A 26,517-nucleotide genomic window follows, 5' to 3' on the forward strand; every position below is an offset into this window, starting at 1 on the left:
TTTTTTATAGATTACTAGACTATTTTTCCAAGCCACATACACTTCCTCTGAATTAGTGGAATACCACTTTCTTTCCAGCTTTCGGGATGCCTGCTTTAAAGTCCGCAGCTGGGAATTATACCAAGGAGCAAGTCTTCTCTGAGATATAACTTTCTTTTTTACAGGTGCAACACTATCAAGAGTTGCACGCAGTGAGGCTGAAGCATTATTAACATAATAATCCACTTCTGTGGGGGTAAAATAATAATAATTGCCTTCTGATTTATCAGTAAATGTTGCTGAAGTAAACAGTGAGGGACTCCCTCGTAACGTCTCTGCTCTCCCATTCTTATACTCTCTCCGGACACACAAAACTGGCTAGGTACGCCCTCTGACACCGTCAAACTTATGCAATCAACTTTGTCATCACATACAGCAGTAATACAGAAGTCATGTTGTTACAGTAAATACACAGTGTCCACATTCTGTTTAACACACACACATTTCAGCCCACCCTTTTGGGTTTTTCCCAAACTTCCCTTTTTTCTGAGGAGGCTGCAATGTCATTGTGGCTGCCGAGTCATGGTGACTGTTGTTTACTGCACTTCTGCTTTCTTAAGGCCTGGACACACAAGCCTATGAGGCCTGTACGCACACACAGAGCCTAAACAAGGATTACTTCACACAGAATCACTTCTTAAATCATTCCTCTCAATCTGAACACAATAAATCATCTGAATCATTACTTTAATCAAATCACACTTCAAAAATGTATATATATTTCAGCAAGCATAATCATATGGTTAACTTATAATGTTTCTTCTTAAGATCTTTACTTGTCTGCTTCAAAACCTTTGTTACCTTAGGGCCATAATGAACCGGAGTCCTCTCTGAGACCTCAACATCTGCATCTTACTTGACAATGGAAAATCAGAATTTTAAGGAAATTGAATAAATTCGATTACTATAGAGAATTATGTGTTTGGACAAAAGAGTGCACAATGCCCTTATGCCATTTTTCCTGTGTGTTATATAAAATATACCACATACATCAAGAAAAGTGCCATCAAAGCTCATTTAGTCAATCCTTAAAACTTCACATACAAGCACACACACTAACTATTGTACACACCATCATATGGCAATAAACAACCCAAATGTAATTAAACTGAGTCCCTAAAAAGAGTGGGTGATCATTTTTATCTGTTAAAAAAATCTGTCACAACAAAACAAATTCAAAACAATGGACAGTTTTTCTGGAATTATTTTTGAAACAGTTTTGGATCCTTACCCCAGACCAAAACCCTCTTACATCTGATAAGAGCCTAACTTGTGTACAGCCTCTTCAACTGTGGCTGTTGCACAACACGCAATACCAAGGGATATTTTTTGTATTACTAATAACATCAAAATTCCTTAAAATTCAGATTCTTTATTTAGCAACAAACAAAGAGTTGTAGTATGACCAGCAGGAGACAATTGATGACTCCAGAGACTTTGGTGAGTGTACAGTGTGTAAGAGTGAAGTTACTGAATTTTAATACTCATAAAATAATAACAAAAAACATAAATAATTCCTTAAAATTCAGATTTTTGATTTAGCAAAAAAGCAAGAGTTGTAGTATGACCAACCGCAGCCCATTCATGGCTACAGTGATTTTGGTGGCTCTACAGTGTATAAGAGTGAAGTTATTGAATATTTGTGTTGTGTCTCTTTTCGCTGTTGCAGCGGTTTTGCTATTTGCAGACGGTCCCTGTTCACTTGTCACACCGCCAGCTACGCATAGATGCCAATGTACGTCAACAGACGCCTACCTGTCCCTGAGGTGAGCTGAGTCTTGGTGACGCAGCTCATTTTCTCCGTGTGAAGGTGAGTAAAAGACACTTTAAAGTGTTTTCTCGCTGCTGTTAGTTTAGTTCCAGCAGAAATGTGGCTCCACAGCTCCGTGTTCGCTCCTTCATGGGACTAAAAAGTTGTTTTAAGTCGTTGTTGAAGACCACAAACTGCCACATTTAGCTAATGGAGGCTGCTGCTAAACCAACTGTTAGCTTGTTAGCTCATCTCTGTCAGGAAGCCATAGACAGCTCTATGTTGGTGGGAATTGATTATAGCGAGGAAATGAAAAGAACTGAAGAGGACGTCTGTGTGTGTGTGTGTGTGTGTGTGTGTGTGTGTACGTGTGTGTGTGTGTGTGTGTGTGTGTGTGTGTGTACGTGTTTATGCATACCAGTGGGGACTTTGACCTGACTCCACGCTATCTCGGTGGGGACCAAAAATGAGGTCCCCACGGGGGGAAACAGTGTTTCTTGGCCATGTTGTTGTTACTGTAAAAGTAAAAGTGCAAAAAAGTTTCTTTAGGGTTAGGCATTGTTTTGGTGTTGGTTAAGGTTAGGGTAAGGGTTAGGGATTAGGTCTGAATGGGAGTCAATGGTAAGTCCCCATGGGTATATAAGAACCAGATGTGTGTGTGTGTGTGTGTGTGTGTGTGTGTGTGTGTGTGTGTGTGTGTGTGTACGTGTGTGTCTGTCTGTGTGTGTACGTGTGTGTGTGTGTGTGTGTGTGTGTCTAAAAAAGTGAACTATGTCCAGTTTATCAGAGCCGATATTTTATTTTGGCAGCATTAATGTCCATATTCCAAATAGAGAAAACATTCACAGACCAGGAGATTTATCAGTTTTTAGTTCTTTCTAAGGGAGTGGAAGCTAGAAGGAGCTGCAGGTGAAGGATTTGTGATAATCAGGTCCAATAAAAGAGCTTTCTGATGTGTTTGAAGTGTTTCAGAGTGACGGCAGCCTGCAGACACAGAGGACCGGTGACAGAGAAGCAGCCCAGGATTTTCTGTGTTTCTGCTCAAACCCAGACAGCAGAGATCTGTACTGGTGGGAAGAAGCTGAGTGAGTAGAACTTTGATTGATTGCAGTCTCTGAGGTTCCTCCTTCATCACCAACAAACACAAACATGAGGCTCAGTGTCTTTGAAAGCAAGTGTGCAGACAGAGAGAAGTTTTCTTCCAGAGGACACAGACATCCCATCAGACTGAGGACTGGACATTTCATCTGATCCTGTTTTATCCTCAACACCAAACTGGTGACTGAAATGTGCTGTTTCGTGAGACTCAGTTTGTTGTTTGGACTCAGTGGCGTCATCAGAGCCAGACATCCCAAGCTGTAGCCCCCAGTGTTTATGAAGAGCCCTGGATCTGGTTCATGGATCATTCCAGTCATTAAACTCCCCAAAATAAGAGCAGAGCACTGATCCAGCTGTAGCTGATGTTGTGTGTCATGTGTTTGTGTTGTTTTCTTGTTCTGCTTCATGTTCCAGACGGAGCGATTGTTAGAAAACTGCTTGATCTGCTTTATCTGGCAGGGTGTCTGCTTTTGGATCCTTCAGCCAATTAGTGAGAACAAATCTCAGGTGTGTTCATGATGTTGGTTGTGCTTGTTAGAGGTGTGTTTAGTCCCTGCTTTGTGTTTTCAGTAGTTTACATATTTGGCTGGTTGTTCTGGGCAGCTTGGCAGCTAGTTCCCTCTGTGAAGTGCTGTTGTCAGATCATGTAGAAATGAGTTTCCTGCTTGGTTGCCCAGACAACAGTGACGTCACGGCCCTGCCTGTTCCTCAGGTTAGTTCCGTCTTTTACCGTCTTCGTGTTGCAGCTCCTTTTCTCCGTCTGAATGTGAGTAAAAGACACTTTAAACTGGTTTTTATCTTTTATGTATCTATAGAACACAAAAGGTTAGTCCTTGCTTTGTGTTTTCAGTAGTTCAGGTGTTTGTCTTGTTGTTGTGGTCTTTGTCTGGGGTTTGGTGTGTTAGGTCTTATTATTTTTTAAAGGCACTGCATTAACCCGAGCTGTTCACACACACACCACACACACCACTGGTTCCATATACACATTCTAAAGACATAGAGAGTCACTGTTTTGCTCCACAGTATATTCCTATTCCCTTGTAAGGTAATAGCAAGCTGTACTGACACTGCCATGTAAGGTGGGAAACCATAACATTTCTCGCTATGGGATACCACCAGTGCCTGCATCAAATCTCTGCTAACAAAGGGGAAGAAGCGCGGGAAGTCTTACAAAGGAGGGTTCTTTTCCTGTTAGGCTTGACAGCTAGTTCCCTCTGTGAAGTGCTGTTGTCAGATCAGGTAGAAATCTGTTTCCTGCTTCGTTGCCCTGACAACAGTGACATCACAGCCCTTTCTGTTCCTCAAATTAGTTTTGCTTTTACCGTCTTTGTGTCGCAACTTGTTTTCTGAATGTGAGTAAAAGACACTTGAAACTGTTTTTTATCTTTTATATATCTATAAAACATAAAACTGAATCCTTTGTCATATTTTAAATAAAAAACAACATTGTTGTAGCACGATTAAAATATTGAATCTTTTTTTTTTTTTAAACCAAATGTTCAGACATGTCGGGGTGTTCCCAAATAGCAGGAGTTCTCAAACTGATGCTGAAATCAATGTTTTATCAGTAAATATCATTTGTGTTTGTCAGACAGTTCTAAATATGAGTTGTTCTTATCAGCAGAACTTCAGTGCAACAGTTGTAGGATGGAAATGCTTTGAACATTTGATTTTTCAACAACACACATAGAACAAGAACATTATGTGGACCAAACAGTGTAGGAACAAAGTTTTGGACTTTAAACTGTCTGAATGAGATCTGAAATTAGTCTGAAATTCATCCAAAATGACTCACAATAATTCAAGGTTTGTTTGAAATAGCTCAAAATGAGTTATAACAATTTAAAATATTTAAAACCATTTTTTAAAGTTTGTCCCAAATTAAAACTTGTGCAAAAATGGTAAATGGTCTGTATTTATATAGCACTTTACTATGTTTGAAATGATACCCGAAGCGCTTTACATTTTACATCACATTAACCCATTCACACACACATTCACACACTGATAGCAGAAGCTGCCATGCAAGGCACTAACCAGGACCCATCAGGAGCAGTTCAGGGTTTGGTGTCTTGCTCAGGACCACCTTGACATGAGCTCTCCAGGCCAGGATCAAACCGGCAACTCTTCACTTACAAGATGGTCACTTTACTCACTGAGCCATGCCGCCCCAAGAATGACTCAAACTGTTAAAATGTATTTAAAATTGATCCAAAAAGATATAAACTGGAGAATAGAATTATTTGAAATTCATCTAAAATATCTAAGTTTGTCCAAAATGACCTGAATTTGTCCATGTTTGTGAATATTTCTCAAGAAATATTTTGAATTGTCTGAATGTGATCTGAAATGAGTCAAAAATTGCATAAAATTACTCAAATTATTCAAAATTTGTTTAAAATGGCTCAAAATTAGTTAAAACTAGTTAAAATATGTCAAACAGTTCTAAAAGTTTGTCCAAAAGTACTTAAAACTTGTGTTGAAATGAGTCAAATTGTTCCAATTTAATTCAGATTCATTCAAAAAGAGATAAAATGGTCAAAAAATGACGACAAATATGAATAAAATGACAAGAAAATCAACTAAAATATCTCAAAATATGTCCAAAATAACTTAAATTTGTCCAAAATTAATTAAATTTGTCCATGTTTGTGGACATTTTTCAAAAAGACTTTGAATTTTCTGAATGTGATCTGGAATGAGTCAGAAATTGTCTAAAATTACTCAAAATTTGTCCAAATGACTTTAAACTGTCCAAATATGAAGTGGAATTATTTTGAAATTCATCCAAAACTACTCAAAATTATTTAAGATTTTGGTTAAAATGAGTTCAATCACACACACTGTATGCGTGGCGTTGCCATGGGAACCTACATGTATGTGGTGGGTGATGATCAGAAAATCATAAATGTGTTTTAATGTCTGGTCTGTTTCCTCTGTTGGTACTGCAGCTGATAGAACACAAATTGGAACATTGATTATTTATTGGTATTTATTACAGACAATATTCAATCAGTCACATTCATTTCATTTGGATTTGGACACAAATTAAAGAGATTTCCTGCATTATGGGATGGAGTCAGACCTAAATGCTCTTCAATACAAGATCATGTTTAAATGTATGAAGTTTAAAGTTTCATAGTTTTATTGTTATTATTGTTTATTGTTCAGTAAAATAAATTTATTACACATTTTGTTTAGATTTCAGACCTAAAAGTTAAAAATATGAGAACATGTGTTGTGGTTCCAGCATCTGTAAAACACAGGTTTCCTGCTTCGTTGCCCTGACAACAGTGATGTCACGGCCCTTCCTGTTCTCCATTTCAATTCCTCTTTTACCGTCTTACTGTCCTCGTGTTGCAGCTCCTTTTCTCTGTCTGAATGTGAGTAAAAGTCACTTTAAACTGGTTTTTATCTTTTATATATCTATAGAACATAAAAGTGATTGAATCATTCGTCATATTTTAATTCAAAAACAACGTTGTTGCAACACAATGAAAATATTAAATAAATCCTTTTTCCCTAAAACCAAATGTTCATTTTTCAACAACACACGTAGAGCTAGAACATTGTGTGGCCCAAAAGTGGTGGAACAGAGTTTTGGGACTCCCCATGCATTTATGAAATCCTGCATTAAGAATCCCTCTGAGGTCTTCAAGTGTAATTTCTTTTAGTTCAGTCACAGCCAGAAAACTAAACACATCCTAAAAAAGACATTAAAACCTGAAAACTGATTGGTTCCATAAAAATACAGAAGAAATGTTGAGTTTTGGTTCCAGTGATCCACTAATGAAGGCCCTGCTTTTTATTTAAAGACACAATTTTAGTTTCCGTGCTTCGTGTCTTTATAAAGCAGCACATTAGAAAGTTCTTCAGAGATTAAAACGACTAAAACAAAGAACCGAACACAGGAAACTCAGACAGGAAGGCTGCAGCTGTAACCACATGAACAGGAAGTCCAGATGCAGTCCTTCAGCAGTTAGATTCACTCTGCAGAAATACAGACCAACCAACAGCTGGAAGACAAACCAAGAACGTCCTCCAAGGCTTCAAGAAGAACCTGACCAATGAGAGGCAGAGGTTAGCCCCAAGAAGTGGACAGACAGGAAGTGGAAGAAGATTCTGTGGTCAGATAAGTCCAGAGTTGGTCCAAAATAACCCAAAACTACTCCAAAGTGAGATAAAAAGTTCCAAAATGACTCAAAATTTGTCCAAAATGACTTTAAATTGTCCAAATATGAAGTTGAATTATTTTGGAATTTGTCCAAAACTACTCAAATTATTTAAGATTTTAGTTAAAATGAGTTAAATCACACACACGCATTTTTACCATTCTGTCTCCTCTGTGATGTTTATGTCCTAATTCTTTGAATTTCTGTCATTTTCAGTCTTCTTTCTGTAGTTTTGGCCTCAGTTTGTCTCATTTTTACCATTTTGTCTTAATTTGTCTCATGTTGACCATTTTGTGTCGCCTTTGTGTCATTTTATGTCAGATTTTGTCTAATTTCAGTTTTTCTGTCTTGATTTCTCACATTATTGTCATTTTGTGTCTTAATTTGTCTAATTTTTTTACCATTCTGTGTTTCCTTTGTGTTCTTTTGTCCTAATTCTTTCAATTTCTTTCATTTCCAATCTTTTTTTGTATAGTTTTGATCGCAATTTTTCTGATTTTTGTCAAATTGAGTCATAATTCATCTCATCTTTGTAGTTTTGTATCTTAATTTGTCTAATTTTTGTCATTTTGTGTTCTAATGTGTCTCATGTTTGTAGTTTTAAGTCTTGTTGTGGTCATTTTGTGTCTCATTTATGTTGCTTGGTGTCTTAATTTGTCAGATTTTTTTTACCTTTCTGTCTCCTTTGTGTCATTTTATATTCTAATTCTTTCAATTTCTCCCATTTTCAGTCTCTTTTTTTCTGTAGTTTTGGCCTCAGTTTGTCTAATTTTTTATTTTGTGTCTTAGTTTATTTTATTGTAATCTCTCACATCATTTCCTGTATTTAAATCAGCAGAAAATGTTGGCATTTTAGGAATGTCTTTTTTTTTTACCTTCGAGCAGGTCAAAATATTTCATTTTTAAACTGATTTAGTAAAACACCAACAGGTCAAATCCAGTCATTTAAAGGCTTTAATCCTGATCATTAATGGATGTTTAGTCGTGACTGTCAGGAGGGATTTTGTTGAAAGAAACTGAACTCAGTGAAAGTCGAGGAAAAAATAATACAGAATATTTTTATTAGAGGAAAGTTAAAAATCTCTTCTTAGCGTTTTCCTTCCTGGGACATTTAGTCTTTAAGGTGCTCTGTAACTTGATGCCTCGAGGTTCATAAATACTTTAGTCCTGAATGTGCTCATCACTATAGTTCAGAATACTGGAGGTTTATATCATATTTTGGTTATTTTATACATATTTGTGTAGTTTTATCTCACATTTTGGTCATTTTATTCATATTTGTGGTAGTTTTATCTCACATTTTGGTCATTTTATACATATTTGTGTAGTATTATCTCATATTTTGGTCATTTCATTCATATTTGTGGTAGTTTTATCTCATATTTTGGTCATTTTATACTTATTTGTGGTAGTTTTATCTCATATTTTGGTTATTTTATTCATATTTGTGGTAGTTTTATCTCACATTTTGGTCATTTTATACATAATTGCAGTGGTGTAGTGGTCCCTGGAGAAGTGGGTATACTCTTAATTTTCACCTTTTTTTTTTAGTTAGTCCAGAAAAACGTCCTGTTTTAGAAACAGTGACATAGAAGACTACTCTATTCAATTTATTCAGTCATTTCTATTTGCCCACTATTATAAAATTATCATGACTTGATTAGGAGCAGTTTGTAGTTATTACTGGTCACGCAAGCAAACTGGATTAATGTAACATGTATTTATCATGAGGCAAACATGGTGTTTCAGTTACTTTTGAACATTTATTTAAATAAAATACTTCAAATATGAAGTTGACAGTGCATCCTTGTTCATATTTCATCATGAATAAAACCTCAATATTGTTTTAGGTCGAATCTTAAACTACCTGTCCCCATTCTTGTGTTTTTACTTACTTTAAAATCAACTACCAGCCTAGAGGTTTTCCCACATTATCCCAATCTAGCTAGCTTCAGACTTACGTTAGAATAACGTTAGCCTTTCAAAACGTTAGTCAGACTCGGCCTGACACTCAGTTTAACCCGTTGCGCTTCAGTTACACTTCAGTGTTCCGCCCGCGGTACACTTTGAGATCTGCATAAGCAATTTGCTAAATGTCTGAAACTGCAAACGCGATTATACAAACACTATACGCCGATGGAAAGTTTAGATTCTCATGAATCCGCCGGTATAAACCACTTTCAGATGTGATTACCACAGCGGGTAATATAAACACATTTGTCCGACAAACAACGAATATCCATCCATCCGTTTGGCTTCAACGTACACAGCGCGACTCACATTTCCGGGTTCGTTATTACACACAGATGAAAATATTCCACAAAAAACGGCCATAATCCAACCTTGGACATCCAGACGAAACAAGCCAGTAAACTATTTTGCCCAAAACAATGTCTTGAAGACGGTATATGATCCACGAATAGGTCGTTTTTGAGGAAATGCACCTCGCGATGCGCGTCCAATATTCCCTGTATTTCTCGTCATATTTTTATTTACAAATAGAATATTAGCGATTTTTTTGTACTGAAAATGGCTGGAATTGACTGCAGCTTTAACCACTGGCGACAAAATATCCTCTCCTTGAAATGTGCAGTCATGTTGCCAGTAGTTTAAAACAATGATTCATTTGGAAACCACCTTAAAACTTACCTGAGAATTATATCGTCCATGAAAGTAGGTTCGCTCGATACGTGCCACTCACTTGAAAGGTGTTTATTCTGACTTTCTCGCATTTCCGCGCATCTTTCAAGCAGACCTGTCAATCAACTGGAGTGCCACAGAGGTGTTAGCAAAATTTTCCTCTGTATGACCCGCCCTACTCTGCCTCTGATTGGCTCATCCCTAAAGTTAACCAATCGAATCAGTGAAGGTAGCATGTACCAGCCAATTACAGGCAGAGGAGGGTTGTTCATGGCTTCATCATCCTTAAGGAAAAGAGGGCTACCTGGCACACAGATATTACCGAATGATGCGCACCAGGGAGCATTAGAAGTGGGTATACGCAATGCTAACTGAAAAATAAGTGGGTATACGCCGTATACCGCCGTATACCCTGGACTACACCACTGCATAATTGTGGCAGTTTTAGCTTCATCGACATAGATCTTTGTCATTCTATCAGGTGTTTAACACCTGGTGGGTGTTCAGAAAACTGGGGATAGTCACAACTTAACACAGGCTGCCTGGTTAACCCTTCGGGGTCTGGGCGGGGAGGTCCGTTTTTGACTAATTCAAATTTTACCTTTATATTTCACCTTAAAAGCTGTTGATCTTGCTTTGCTTGGTATCTTTCTTTTTAGCACAACCTCACCTGTGTGATTCTATAATTATTTATACATTTTGATATAATGTATGAACACACTTGACCTAAAATTGCAGACAAAACACAAAGTTCGAGTAGAAAAAAGTTTGATTTTTTTACTGTGAACTGCCATAAATATGTGTAATGAACCCTTTTCAGAACTTAGAATGCAAGTATGGAGTGTCTATATAATAAAATAATTTGCAAATTTAGCAATCAACACAGTTATATACCATTATTTGCACCAAAATACAGGAAAATTTTAGGTGCTTTTGCACAACTATTTACAAAATCATCAGGAGTCACGATAAAATTTTACATAAATTCATTTGTTCCACTCCAAAAGACTCTTTTCTGCCCACCGCAGTCTCTGCAATGGCAAAAACAATGGCAACGGGCTTTAGGACCATGGGGAGAACCTGGAGTCCTGGTTTACTGCATTAGTGCGCTTCTGTGTGGAGCAGAGAGCGTCTCTGTCCCAGCCGCTCCCACTTTCGATCGTCTTTTCTCCCAGCGGGGAGCCGCAGAGCTGTTTGTTTTTAGACACAAAAGCACAAGAGAACTACCCTCTCATGCTTCTCAGATTGTTTTTGTCGGCTACAGAGAAGGCTTCACATATCTCCCGTTTTGTCATGAATCAGTGAAACAGATCCAGAGCAGAACGTCAAACTTAACTCGGGTTTGTTCTCAGAAACACTCACTGCCTTAGCAGCGTCCCATCAGAACACGCAGCAGAACATTGTTGTGATTGTCCCTTGTTGAAATGGGCGTGTTTCCTGAACAATCACTAGGTGTTAAAGACCTGGCAGAATGACAAAGATCTATGTGGATGAAGCAGAATGCTTGTCGAGCTGATTGGTAGCACAGTGAACTACATGGTGGTCTTGTAATTTTATTGCTGGATCTCGTGGTTTTGAATCCTATCGCCGTACTTCAAAAATACGTTTTCTATTTCGGCCCGCACATTTGTTTTTATTGTCTGTAGATAATATTTACATGGATATAAACTTTATTAAGTAGTGATGCCGACATTTTCGGCAAGGTATTCTTTATCTGGTGTCTTTATTTCATGTAAATCCAGGCCTGATCGTGACGAATCTGCGGACGAAACATCTGGAGACGGCAAATATCGCCAGTTGAACTGGAACACCGGAAACTGTCGAACAAAGGCCTAAATAAATAATAGTAAAGTGTATATTATTCAGTGTGGCTTTATGAAAAGAAAAGGAACGGTCAGCGCAATCTTCATCATTCAGAATCGATGCAAAAGAAGCATAGAAGTACAACACGATTTGTATCTCTGCTTTATCGATTATTCAAAGGCATTTAACAAAGTACAACACGAAAAGCTGTTTAACATCCTTGAACAATTAGACATCGATGGAAAGACACTCCGATGTATACGCAACCTGTATCGGGAAGAAACCGCCGCAGTGAGAGTGGACAACGAACTGAGAGAATGGATGAAAATTGAACAGGGAGTAAGACAAGGATGTGTATTATCACCAGACCTGTTTTCCCTGTATGGTGAAATTATATTATGGGAAATAAAGGATATACCAGGCATAGCAGTTAATGGCCATAATGTCAACTAGACAGCCCTCAGTAGATGGCAGAACCACGCCCATGCATGATACTCTGTATCAATTTTGATCATCCTACGTATGTCCCTTCCTATACAAATGATGCAATATGCAAGAAATGTGCTAAGGGACCCCTGTGACCTTGACCTTGATCTGCTGACCTCTAACTCCAAAACTGAGCTGGGGACCTTAGACTGATCTTCAGTGCCAAGTTTGATTATCCTGACTTCAGCACTTGCAGAGATATCTGAACAGACATACATACAGTGCCTTGTGAAAGTATTGAACTTTTCAACCTTTCGCCACATTTCAGGCTTCAAACATAGATATATAAAATTTTAATTTTTTGTTAAGAATCAACAACAAGTGGGACACAATCGTGAAGTGGAACGAAATTTATTGGATATTTTAAACTTTTTTAACAAATAAAAAACTGAAAAGTAGGGTGTGCAATATTATTCGGCCCCTTTGCATTAATACTTTGTAGCGCCACCTTTTGCTGGAATTACAGCTGCAAGTCGCTTGGGGTATGTCTCTATCAGTTTTGCACATCGAGAGACTGAAATTCTTGCCCATTCTTCCTTGCAAAACAGCTCGAGCTCAGTGAGGTTGGATGGAGAGTGTTTGCTATTTTGAATGATTTTATGGTCATTTAGTGACTTTTTAACCCTCTGGCATTAACGGTTAATTGACACATGGTTAAGTACGTGATTGTGACTGTTTTTGTTGTAAATCAGTGTATTTTTGTGTATTTTATAGGGTATTATTTTAAAATGGACAGTCTTGTGCAGATTAATTGTAGTTTTTATAATGCCTATCATTTTGTCATATTCCGTAGACTGCGATTAAAGCAGAGAATAGGGAAGCGTATAGAACAAATCCAGGGAATTCCCTGCAACTGCAGTGATGATGAACAATAGAGACATAGGAGTTAAGGATGATAATGGAAATGCATTCAAGTCAGAATGCAGATAGTCATGATAATAAGTGCAAGGATGAAGATGGAGGTCAGCTTCATGAGGGAGCTGTGGAAGATGTCCACATGGTACCTGGACTCCATCAAGCTCACAAAAATGTCTGAAAATTCCAGGACAATGACATTGATGGAGACTTGTCTCCTTTTCTCGGAATGATGATTTTATTTTTCAGGGATCAACACAGTCATGGGGTACATTTGTGCCCGAGAACAAGAATGTACTGGTCTAGTGAGGACGACCTTTATCTCAGATGAATTGCACAACATATGTCTGTTCTCGTTGCTGAAAACAAATTAATGCTAGATTAATGACATAGTAATACTAGTCCCGCATTCATTAAGAGGTATGGAGACTCAAAATAATGTTCTTTTTGCTGGAGATATTTTGACTGTAAGCTTCACAGTTGGAAGCGTCATTTGTTTTCCTCTTCATACCTAAACAACAGGGCTATGCAATTTTAAAATATGTTAAAATGTTTTTCAAAGTGTAAAAAGAAATAGTTGTTCATGGATTTACCATAAAACACATTTCAATTATTTTTTACATTCATAGAGTTTTATTTACAATTTACAATTTCATTTAGCAGACGCTTTTGTCCAAGCGTTGTACAACACAAGCAATTCACACACTGATGGTGGGAGCTGCCATGCAAGGCACTAATCACAACCCATCAGGAGCAATTAGGGGTTAGGTGTCTTGCTCAGGGACACCTCGACATGAGCACGACGGGCCGAGGATCGAAATGCAACCCTCCGGTTGCGAGACGGCCACTCTACCCACTGAGCTATGCCAAATTTACTATTGAGTGCTCAGGTGCATGTAGTCCACTGGAGTAGACGTGTGGGTAACTCTGAAAAAAAATCACATTTTTGAAAAAAAAAAGTAAATAATTTTTTTTTCATGCTCTTATAGGACAAAAAACAACAAAGAAAATGTTTTTAACTTAGGCTTTCATAATTCTTGCATCAAAGGGTTGTCGATTTTGCATTTTTTAAAAGTGATTTTGCACCTTTTTCTGGTGATTTTTTTCACCCTTTTATGTTGATTTCAGTCTTTATGGGGTAATTTCACATCATTAGTTGCAATTGCGAGTGCTTTTGTGATAATTCAGTGTCATTTTCTGTTTTTTATACAGTTTTTAAAAGTGATTTTGTACAATTTTGTACTGATTTCAGTCTTTGAGGTTATTTCACATCATTTGTTGCCATTTTGAGTGTTTTTGTGGAAATTTTGTGACTTTTTAATATCAATTTTGCATTTTTTAAGGTGATTTTGCACCTTTTGTGGCAATTTTGCACATTATTACATCATGTTGAGACAAGCTTTCATCTTTTTACAGTGAATTTGTACATTTTTGTGGTGATGTCAGTCTTTATGAGGTTAGTTTATATCATTTGTTACTATTTTGAGTGATTTTGTGGTAATTCAGTTACTTTTTATGTTGATCATGCATTTTTAAAAGTGATTTTTGCACCTTTTTGTGTTGATTTTGCACTTTACCGTGGTGATATCAGTCTTTATGAGGTCAATTTACATCATTTGTTACTATTTCGATTGTTATTGTGCAATGGCGATTTTAGGGGGTGGCCTGGGGTGGCCGGGGCCACCCCTGAAATCTCATTGGCCACCCCTGCGGCCACCCCAGATCTGATAGGTAGTTGGTCACATGGGCGTAACGGACGCGGGTACGCGTGGGACATGTCCCCCGCATTTTCCACATCTGTCCCCTCTGTCCCCCGCACTTTTTTCAGCCGTTACAACAGCTAAACCCGTTATTAGCATCCAGTAACGTGTTTTCCCGAGCCGTCTTTGAATGCACCATGAGCGCATGCTAACGCAGGTGTTCCACAGGAGACGTGCTGCTGTGCTGAGCAGTGCTGAACGTGCGTCTGGAGTAATGTTTAGCAAACCAGCCAGAGGGTCCGTGTACGTCGCCGTCATTCTATTTTCGATTTGGGGTCAAAACACCAAAAACGGATAACGGCCGTTTCCCGTTTTTCGTTTTCAAAACAAAAATCGGAAAACGGAAAACCAATCCGTTTTCCGATTTTCTTTTTTCAATAAAAACGGATATCAAAAAACAAATTAGAAGTTAAATTTCATTTTTTGATATCCGTTTTTTATTTATTTATTATTTTTATAGCCCAATATTACAAGAGTTACCCCAAAGGGCAAGCAAATTGGGTACAATGGATTTCACTGCTGTCTTATTTATTCACAGGACTAGCAGGGTGACTTAAGAAATAAATGTAATAGTCAGAACAGCACTGCCGAAGCGGTCTATCATAATTGCATGCCGAGTTTTTATATACTTTGTGAACAATCTCATCCACTATATCTGAATGTCATAGTAATAATGTGAACATCGCCACCTTCTGGGTGCTCTAGCTCAGAATACACAATTTTCAACATTAAATGTTCTTCCAGACTGGATCATCATTTGGCCACAAAATGATGACCGGCTACCTGTCATCAAGAAATGTCAAGGCTTGTGAGGGCAGGGTTAAGGGTAAGATCCCTGCATGGACCCTACCACCAAGCACGTTAAGATGTAAGAGAAGCACTATTTGCACTCATGTGTTTGTGCAGTTTAAAAACTTCAGTGTACCGCCGGCGGTACACTCACTAATTTGCATAGGAATTTCAAGAATGTCCGAGGGCTGCAAACGCGATTATACAAACACTATACGCCGATGGAAAGCTTAGATTCTCATGAATCCGCCGGTATAAACCACTTTCAGATGTAATTACCACAGCGGGTAATATAAACACATTTGTCCGACAAACAACGAATATCCATCCATCCGTTCTCTATACACGGCTTCAACGTACACAGCGCGACTCACATTTCCGGGTTCATTATTACACACAGATGAAAATATTCCACAAAAAAACGGCCATAATCCAACCTTAGACATCCAGACAAAACAAGTCAGTAAAATATTTCGTCCAAAACATGTCTTGAAGTCGGTATATTTACCAAGAATAGGTCGTTTTCAAGGAAATGCACCTGGCGATGCCCGTCCAATATTCCCTGTATGTCTCATCATATTTTTTATTTAAAAATAGAATATTAGCGATTTTTTGTACTGAAAATGGCTGGAATTGACTGAAGCTTAAAGGGTTAACAACATTTATGTTTTGATTTGGTTCTAGGAGTGGGTCCGTGTACGTCGTCATTTCTGATGTTTGTCTTGCAAAAGTGTAGTTAGAAAACGGATATCAAAAAATGAAATATAACTTCTAATTTGTTTTTTGATATCCGTTTTTATTGAAAAAAGAAAATCGGAAAACTGATTGGTTTTCCGTTTTCCGATTTTTGTTTTGAAAACGAAAAATGGGAAACGGCCGTTATCCGTTTTTGGTGTTTTGACCTCAAATCGAAAGTAGAATGACGGCGACGTACACGGACCCCAGAGCCAGCAAGAAGCAAAAAACTTTACACAGTTCTTTCCAAACAAACCGTGTAAGTTGTGTGACCTTGTTGGATGCAAACAATGTTAGACTTGTTAGCTAAATGATGACAAGGTAAAACGTGGCAAAATATCAGTATGTTAAGCTAGTTAACAATAATTTAAATGTGGTTGCCTCTGTTACATTACTGCTAATTAGTTTATTCTTGGAATAAACCCAGTCCTCTTTCATTTCTGGGCAGAAGATGTGCTCACAATTGCTCTCCATGTATTTAAGTCTTTTGGTCCTAAAAGAGGAGAGTCAGGGAGGAGAAAAAAGAATAGGCTATCTATGGTATAAAAGTGGTTAAATTTACAACTATTTTTACTGCTTCTCTTTCAAATTCTATCTCAGAATTTTGATTTTTAGATTTTTTAATGATTATTTCCATAACAAAGAGCAGAGTCAGGCAGGAGATGGACCAGAGGCGGCGGCCAGCAGTAATGTTGACCATGCAGGGTCTGCAGAGGTGAACAAAAATATATAAGTGGCTGAGAAAAAAATATGTATCTATGGGTTAAAGTGATTTTGAGGTTAAATTCTACTGCAATTTTTACTCTTCCTAATGCTATTTCAGAATTTTTCTTACCACATTTTTTATGTTTATTGCCATAACAGAAAGAGCAGAGTCAGGGAGGAGATGGATCAGAGGCCAGCAGCAGGGACAAGGATGTAGGGTCTTTACAGGTAAGGAGAGATTATAACTTCCTGAAAATAAGATATCTATTGCAGGGAGAAACCAGGCAGTACTGATCATTTCATGTTCAGTGTTTGGCACCTTTGGCTACTCGTCCAGTAGATGTTCAAGGGACATTGTTGTCAACTCAACTAGAGTTTGGCCACTAAAACTTTAGATTTTATAGTTTAAAGTTTTATACTTTATAGTTTAAAGAACTAGCCTAGTTGGTCCCCTGGTATTGTACTGTGGCTGTTAGGGATTATGTGGTTCTTTAGCCACTAAGGACGGTGCAATTAAATGTAAGAGAATGATAAATCCTCTGAAAAATTTGTCCCCCTCACTTCTGAGATGGTGGTTACGCCCATGGTTGGTCAAGTTCGTCAACACGAGAAACAAGAGAAATTCTGTCAATCAATGATAGAAATGTCACACGTGTAGCTACTATACAAGGTGCTCGGATATTTTTTTACAATGCTGGTTTTGCCACTCAACACTTACGTAGATGCCGGACTTCTGTTCAGCCTATGGATGCTCTAATGAGCGCTGTAAGGAAACAAGAGCTCGTGGGATTACTTTTCACATGTAAGATGTATGTAAGGAATAATATATTGTTAGCAGGTTGTCATAGCTAGAGAGAAATAAACGCCGAGAAGACGGATAGAACCCCTCAGCTCCTTGTCTGGCTTCTACTACCCATGATCTAACCAGCTCTCTACATCATCCTGTGTATTACACAGCTGCTTACCGGTGAAATAACTAATCTGAGACCATTTTTTGCAACAATACAGGTGACACAGTTGATGAGCTGATGACTGATAATGTTATTCTACAGGATGAGTTGAGAGCAGTTGAATTTTGCTAATCTAATCTAATTTGTGAAGAGATGAGGACTTTAATCCAAGGAAATGGCTCTTAGAAAATGTGTACCCTATCCTGAACATATTTTACTGATTTAGAGTAGTTAAAATAACCAGATATAATTGAGGACTGTAATAATGGGAAATGGAATTTAAAAATAAACCAGAATAGACACCTTTATTCAACACTTATGAGACAGGAAATCATGGGAGAAAGAGGGGATGTCACATGCTGCAAAGTACTGGGGTTTGAACTGTGGTCGGCTGTGTACATGGCATTAAACTCCGCTATGCCATAGCCACCCCACACTAGCTTTGTGTCCCATCAAGGCCACACCGGTAAAAAAAGTCCTGGATACGCCACTGTTTTTGTGGTAATACAGTGACTTTTTGATGTAAATTTTGCATTTTTAAAAAGTGATTTTGCACCTTTTTGTGGTGATTTCAGTCTTTATGAGGGTATTTCACATCATTTGTTGCTATTTTGAGTGGTTTTAATGGTAATTTAGAGATTTTTTCAGTTTGTTATGTATTTTTTAAAACTGATTTTGCACCTTTTAGTGTTGATTTTGCACATTTTTGTGGTGATTTTAGTATATTATTAGGTTATTTCATACCATTTGTTGCTATTTCGAGAGTTTTTATGGTAATTTAAGGACTTTTTAATGTCAATTTTGCATTTTTTAAAGTTATATTGCACATTTTTTGTATTGATTTCAGTCTTAATGAGGTTATTTCACATCATTTGTTGCTATTTTGAAGGGTTTGTGGCTCAGGTGGTAGAGCAGGTTGTCCAATGATCGAAGGGTCGGCGTTTCAATTCCCGCTCTCGCCTAGTCATGTGCTGTTGTGTCCTTGGGCAAGACACTTAACCCTCCATGCCTCCAGTCCTGCTCTCATACTGGTGTATGAATGCGTGTAAATGTTGGTGGTGGTCGGAGGGGCCGTAGGCATGGATTGGCAGCCACGCTTCCATCAGTCTGCCCCACGGCAGCTGGGGCTTCAAATGTAGCTTACCACCACCAGAGTGAGAATGTGTGAGTGAATGAATAATGGATCCATTGTGAAGTGCTTTTGAGTGGCCGAAAAAGCACTATATAAATCTAAACCATTATTATAATTAATTTGATGTTTTATGCGTTTTTAAAATGTGAGTTTTGCACCTTTTTGTGTTGATTTTAGCATTTTTTTTAAAACAAATATTTTGCATCATTTGTTGTGACTTTGAGTGTGTACATGAATTTAAACCAAATGTTCAGACATGTTGGGGTGTTCCCAACCAGCAGGAGTTCTCAAACTGATGCTGAAATCAGTGTTTTATCAGTAAATATCATTTGTGTTTGTCAGGCAGTTCTAAACATGAGTTGTTCTTATCATCTGTCAATCACTACCTGTGATCTGATCTGTCTAGCAGAGGGGAAAAGATTTAAAGTGAAATAAAGTTCACCTGATACAGTTTGAAGAAACCAAATGCTAGAAATGTTCAGATGTTTCTTAAATGCAGCATTAAATGAGACTGAGAGCAGACATGTTGAGGGAAATGTGCATCAGTGTGATCTCTGCTGATGTTGCTTCTGTCCCAGTGATTCCATTCTAGGGAATGTTAACTGTCAGGGATTTACAGCCTGATGGGAGCTTCTGCTTTCATGAAGCACAGGGTTTGTACAAGTTGTGGTGGATGTTGAGTGACATGAAAAAGGTTGAATGTAGAAATAATGGGTCACATGAAATGAGTGGGAATCAGCCTGTAAAATGTGCTCTTATTGTGAAAGTCTGCCTGCTGCTTCCTCATAGGTGGAGTCCTGACTGGTTCCAGGAAACAGATCACCTGTCTGAGCGTCCAGGAGTGGACTGGAAACTTTCTTCTTCTTCTTCAGCGCTTTGAATAAAGTGTAAGTTTGCTTTGTTTGCTGCTTTAACTTCAGTAATGTTGCTGTTTGTTTCTGCTCTGTCAAGTTTCTACATGTTCACTTCTTATTTCAGCACAAACTGTGGATGACTGCTGTTTAAACATGGATCAATATGATTATTAGCTTATTGATTGACTGCAATCAGTCAATATTTCTATGAGATTATTGATGGACTTGAGTCAGTTTGATGAGCTGCTGATGTTTCTTTGTTGTTTTGTCTTTCTGACTTTGGGTTTGTGGGTGAGTCTCTGCAGCTCCATGACTCCATCTGCTGGACTGATAATAGAAGTGCAGCAGCTGATCTTCTCCAGGAGGATCTGAGTGGATGAATGATGTTTGTTTCCTGTGCAGGTGAAGGTAGAAAGTGTGCGTGAGCTGCTGTGAGTTGAGCATCATGGATGAGTGTGAGGACAGAGAGGAGGGAGTCCCTCTCTCTAAAAGCTCTCTGTGTGGGGAACAGGAGAACCAGAGCAAAGCTCAGAGGTGAGAGCACCATCTCTAACTGTCCAGGACTCTGCTGCATGTCAGAGCTCAGAATCACATCACTGCTGCATCATTATTGACAGGAATCCACCTGGACCTGGACCTGGACCTGGACCTCCATCCAGCTGTGTGTCCTTCAAGAGTGACCGGTCTCAGGGTCATCTCATTACCTTTAAAGATCATCACCCTCCTGTTGCAGAGAAGTAAGCTGTAAAATCAAACTACTGACTGTTGTGTCAAATGTTCTGTTGTTGTTCCAAATATATTCCATCATTAAATCTCTCTGAAACTCTGCTACATGATTTTTCCTTCCTGGTGATCTTCCCCTCTATTTACCAGAATCCTTCAGAGACCAGAGTCCTCTGGACCTCCATCCAGCTGTGTGTCCTTCAAAAGTGACCAGTCTAAGGAAGATATTATTAACTTTAAAGGAGAACCAGGTCCTGCTGCAGAGAGGTAAGATGTTCAGAACAAGGTTTCAGAGCTGCTAGTTTCATAACAGAACAAATATTTTGAAGAAGTGATGCTAATAACGTGAACATCATCCACAGAGACGTTAAAAACAGAACCTGGTGGATCACAGCAAGAACTCTGAGTTCACTAAAATATCAAGAAATAGTTTTACTGGACAAAACTCCAGTTCTGTGATCATATACAGTGAGTATGGAAAGTGTTCAGACCCCTTGAAATTTTTCACTCTCTGTCATTGCAGCCATCTGCCAAAATCGAAAAAGTTCATTTTATTTCTCATTAATGTACACTCAGCACCCCATCTTGACAGAAAAAAACAGGATTGTTGAAATTTTTGCAAATTTATTAAAAAAGAACAACTGAAATATCACATGGTCATAAGTATTCAGACCCTGTGCTCAGTTTGTTTGTTTGTTTGTTTGTTTATTGTTTATTTCACAATTTTATTTACATTCATATTATATGTTGTTTTTTAAGTTGTGAAAAATGAACTCCCAAAAAGCTCATGCTTACAAACAGGGGTCCATGTCCACCCTTCCACCAGTTAACAGTCTCTGTAAAATGAGGAACAGCTTGTCAACACCAAAGTGCACCCATAAACCATAATTAAATAACACAAAATTAAATATATATACATACACATATTCGTATGCACATATACATAAAATATAGAAGCAATACATGAAGACAGCGTGTCCTGCTTTTAGTTAGATGTAATAAACACAAATGTTTATAATGATAAGACTTTTGAGGTGAATCCTAAACAAAGTAAACACTTATTCGTCTCTTTCTTTTTTTATTTATTTAGTATTCATTTAGTTATATATCTCCCCAATAGTTGATTTTTGAATTGCCTTTTAAATATTGACAATGTAGAGGATTGTGTTAGATTGTTATCCAACTCATTCCATATTTGTGGACCATTGTAACATATACTGTATTTAGTACAGGTCATTGTTCTATCCTTTCCATGTAAAAGATGCTTATTTCTGGTTTCATATGGGTGAGAGGATGAGTGAATGGGAATGAGTTTACATAAATCAGTGTTCAATCCATGGACAACATTATACATTGTGCAAGCAATGCTGTAGATGTTACGTTCAGGAAGCTTCAATAGGCCACATCTATGGAAGAGAGGATTTGAGGGACAATTTCGCATAGACCATGTAATTGCTCTTACAGCTTTCTTTTGTAATATTAGGAGTTTGTTTGTATAGGTAGGATGTGTATTATTCCAGATAAAGTTACAGTAAATCAAATGAGACTCAAACAAAGATATATACAATGATAAAAGAGCATCAAAAGGAAGTGTCTAATTTTGAAAAAAATACCAGCAATTTTTGATAATTTTTTAACAAGTTCATTTATATGTGTTTTAAATTTTATAAATTGGTCAATACAAACTCCCAAGAATTTAATGGAATCAACTTTAGCAATAGCTCTGCCGTCAATAGTTATGTTCATGTCATAATCTTCTACTCGACTGCTAGAACGGAAGACAATGTGAAAGGTCTTACTGACATTTAATGATAACTTATTACATTTAAACCAGGTGTTAACCTTCGCTAATTCCCTATTTAAATTATTTTCAAGCTGGTCAATGTCCTCATGTGACACAAAAAGATTTGTGTCGTCTGCAAAAAGGATTTTATGAATATCAGTTGAGCAGTTTACAAAATCGTTAACATAAGCAATAAACAATAAAGGTCCCAGAATGGAGCCCTGAGGGACACCATATTCTATATTTACCATTTTAGAGTTAGTATCTTCTAAGTTTACATATTGCTGTCTTCCATAGACATAGTCCTTGAACCACTGAAGAGCAATACCCCTGACACCATAGTGCGATAATTTACCAAGTAAAATTGAAAAATCTATAGTGTCAAATGCCTTTGAGAGATCGAGAAATACACCAACACCAACTTCGCCTCTCTCAAAAGCATCATTCATTTTTTCAACAAGATCTAAAATAGCCATGCTTGTGTTTCTGTTTTTCCTAAAGCCGTATTGTGAGGAAGTTAATATACTGTATTTATCAAGGTAACTTACAAGTCTGGAGTATACCACTCTTTCAAGTACCTTTGACATGGTTGGCAAAATTGATATTGGTCTATAATTTTGAATGTCGTTTTTATCCCCAGACTTGTATATTGGTATAATTTTTGCCACTTTGGCCTGAGTAGGAACAATACCATGTTGTAATGATAAATTAATAATGTGTGCTAGTGGCTCGGCTATGACGTTCACAATGGCTTTAAGAATCATGCTACTGATTCCATCGGCACCAGCCGTGTAGGAACTCTTCATTTTTGTAATGATGTTTATTATCTCATATTTGCAAGTGGGTTTGAGGTAGCATGAGCCAGAATAAGAATTTTGCAAGTAATCTCTATAAGTTCCTCCTCTGGGTTGCTGAATTTGTTGGGATAGTTTTTTTCCAACCGTAGCAAAGAAATTATTGAAGTCATTTGCTATGTAGTCTAACTTATTGTAATTATCTGTTTGAGGTTGCTCTACAATGTCAGGGATAAGAGGCAATTTGTTATTACGGCCAAGAACTTCATTCAACACCTTCCACGATTTCTTCTGATCCCCAGATGCTTTTTTGAGTTGGTAGGTGAAATAGTTTTGTTTACTAGATCTTATTAAACTTGTTAGTTTATTCTTGTATTTTGTGTATGTCATTTTATTAATGGAGTTTGGATCCATCCTATATTGTTTGTACAATTTGTCCTTGTGTTTGATAGATTTTAGAATTCCTTTTGTAATCCATGGATGTTTTTTCTTGTTTTGCTTAATATTCTTTTCAGGAATAATTATGTTTATAGAGTCAATGATTTCATCAATTAAATAATCATAAGCAATAATTGGGGTCAGTGGTATTATATATTGCATCCCAACTTTTTGTTAGAAGATGTTGATTTAAGTTTGTCAGGATTTTATTATTAAGAATTTTTACTTTCCTCTTTACACGTGGATTCTTGACTCTTTTAGCCCAATTTGTAAAAAATACAATAGGGTAGTGATCTGAAGTGTCAGATATAATGACACCTGATTCACAACCAATGTTTTCAATATTAGTTATGTTATCAATGACTGACTTACTTTTTCCTTTAACACGTGTATATTTATCAACTGTTAGATGAAATGAAGAAGAGTAAAGGACGTTTAAAAAGTCCTTAACTCTTGTATCCTTTTTTGAAATGTCGATGTTAAAGTCACCCATAATAACACAAGTTTTACTGTTCTGATTTATAGTGAGGAGAAGATTATCAAAATGGACTTTAAAGGTTTCATAACTGGAGCTGGGTGGTCGGTATATTACTCCAATGAGAACATTTTTGGAATTACTTGTTATTACTTCTAAGAACAATGAATCGGATTCACCATCATTTATCATAATATCATTTCTCTCTTTTACTTGATAATTAGTTTTTACATAAAGGCATACTCCTCCTCCAGTTTTCCCCAACCTGTTTTTTGAATACATTGAATACCCCTTTAAATTGTAAATATCAGTATATGTTTGTTCATTCAACCAAGTTTCACTGCACCCAATTATGTCAAATCTGTCACCAATGGAAGCAAGTAAAGAAACAAAGTCATCAAAATGTTTCTTAAGACTATAAACATTTAAGTGCATTAGGGAAAATGAAAAGTCATTCTTTAATTTCAGGTCTTCTGGACTAAAATAACTACAAGTTATGTTGGTAGACATATGAAGGTTTTGTTTAAATACCTCATACTCCTTACTGCAATTTACATCAATTATTCCCATTTATTCATTGTAATATTATGTATTAGATTGTACAGGTCATTAACGTATATCAAACCACGGACAATATTGTCTTCCTTAACAAAAACACCTAGTGAATGAAAAGAAATAAAGAAAATAAAACGAGTAGCACTGCCACTCATACCAATCAGTTACCATTACAACTCTCTACATATATTGGTAGCACCTATAAAGACAAGTAAAGAGAGCCCCAATGTAATCCCATACAATTTAGCAGTCATATAATAAGTCCAGGGGCCTTTGTAAGCACTTATCAACAGAACCAAGGTACAAACACACACAGATTACTTTACCGGGTTAGCAGAAAGGAAAGCTTCGGCTTCGCTGGAGTCTTTAAAAGTTTTTTGCGCATCATTTGCCTTGAAAGACAAGGTGGCTGGATAAGCCATTCTGAAGCGTATGTTTCTTCTAATAAGCTCCGCGCATACTTTGTTGAATGCTCGCCTTGCTGCCCGGACATCAGGAGGAAGGTCCCGGACAATCCGTACTGGGCGTCCCTCGTACTGGAGAGCTCCGAGCCGTTTTACCGCATCCATTATCATGGAAATATCCCTGGAGTGTTGCAGCTTTACGACGACTGGGCGCGGATGTCCATCATCCGGTAGTCCAAAGCCCCGATGGGCACGATCGAGAGGCACAGAAGAGACAGGTAACTTCAGTAGCTTGGGAATGAATCCCTCAAAAAACATAAGCGGGTTGCTCCCCTCCATAGACTCCTTTAGGTTAAGCAGCCTGATGTTCTTTCTGCGTTGTCTGCATTCCTGATCCATAACTTTTTCTCTTAGTTGCTTGCAAGTTTTCTCCAAGGCATCCAATCGCTTTGTTAACGGAGCGACATCGTCCTCCAACCGGGAAATGCGGGCCTCGGTTTCAGTCAGACGGGCGACAAGTGACGCTGTAGTGGCTACCGCTTCATCAATGCGTTTAGCCATGTTGTCCACCTTAGCCTCAAGTTTACACATAGACTCATTTACGGACTTAAGTATGCGCTGTCCTTCTTCTGCAACCGCCGCTGAAATGCTTTTTAGAAGAGCGTCAGTCACGGAAACAGAAGTTTGTTCGTGACTCTCACAAGCAGCTTGGTTTGTAGCACTACAAACCTCTGATACGTCACGAGTTTTGCTCCTTGGTTTGGTCATTTTCCCCACAGAAATCGAAGTCTGTATTAAATCAGTAGTTCAGCAGGTTAAGTGCTTAAGTTCATCAATATTGGTGCGTTAGTATAAGGGCAAATAGAGTTTTGGTGGAGAGAGTTGTCAGCTGCCTCACTTACGACGCCATCTTGAATCAGTATTGAGTAGAAGCACCCTTTTCAGCTAGTACAGCCATGAGTCTTCTTGGGAATGACGCAACAAGTTTTTCACACCTGGATTTGGGGATCCTCTGTCATTCTTCCTTGCAGATCCTCCAGTTCTGTCAGGTTGGATGGTGAACGTTGGTGGACAGCCATTTTGAGGTCTCTCCAGAGATGCTCAGTTGGGTTTAGGTCAGGGCTCTGGCTGGACCAGTCAAGAACAGTCACAGAGTTGTTCTGAAGCCACTCCTTTGTTATTTTAGCTGTGTGCTTAGGGTCATTGTCCTGTTGAAAGGTGAACCATCGGCTCAGCCTGAGGTCCTGAGCACTCTGGAAGAGGTTTTCCTCCAGGATATCTCTGTACTTGGCCGCATTCATCCTTCCTTCAATTGCAACCAGTCGTCCTGTCCCTGCAGCTGAAAAACACCCCCACAACATGATGCTCCCACCACCATGTTTCACTGTAGGGATTGTATTGGGCAGGTGATGAGCAGTGCCTGCTTTTCTCCACACATACCGCTTACAGTTAACACCAAAAAGTTCAATCTTGGTCTCATCAGACTAGAGAATCTTATTTCTCATAGTCTGGGAGTCCTTCATGTGTTTTTTGGCAAACTCTATGCGGGCTTTCATGTGTCTTGCACTGAGGAGAGG

General features: G+C 38.0%; 1 protein-coding gene across 7 annotated transcripts in view; it reads left to right on the forward strand.

Moving 5' to 3' along the window:
- The first annotated feature begins 1,745 nt into the window (after positions 1-1,745).
- LOC127531943 (NLR family CARD domain-containing protein 3-like) overlaps positions 1,746-26,517 on the forward strand; it is a 37,630-nt gene continuing 12,858 nt past the window's right edge. Inside the window, exons 1-6 of one of the 7 annotated variants that reach the window (XM_051942475.1) lie at positions 1,746-1,849; positions 2,754-2,874; positions 19,704-19,801; positions 20,171-20,302; positions 20,386-20,505; positions 20,642-20,758. In XM_051942475.1, the coding sequence (XP_051798435.1) occupies positions 20,214-20,302; positions 20,386-20,505; positions 20,642-20,758 (326 nt within the window). In that variant the 5' untranslated portion in view covers positions 1,746-1,849; positions 2,754-2,874; positions 19,704-19,801; positions 20,171-20,213. Of the gene's footprint in view, positions 1,850-2,753; positions 2,875-2,898; positions 3,654-19,150; positions 19,802-20,170; positions 20,303-20,385; positions 20,506-20,641; positions 20,759-21,188; positions 23,387-26,517 lie in introns of those variants that run through there. The other 6 variants (XM_051942477.1, XM_051942476.1, XM_051942474.1 and 3 more) reach the window with 6 other exon arrangements.

Source organism: Acanthochromis polyacanthus, chromosome 22, assembly GCF_021347895.1.
Source record: "Acanthochromis polyacanthus isolate Apoly-LR-REF ecotype Palm Island chromosome 22, KAUST_Apoly_ChrSc, whole genome shotgun sequence".
NCBI lineage: Eukaryota > Metazoa > Chordata > Actinopteri > Pomacentridae > Acanthochromis > Acanthochromis polyacanthus.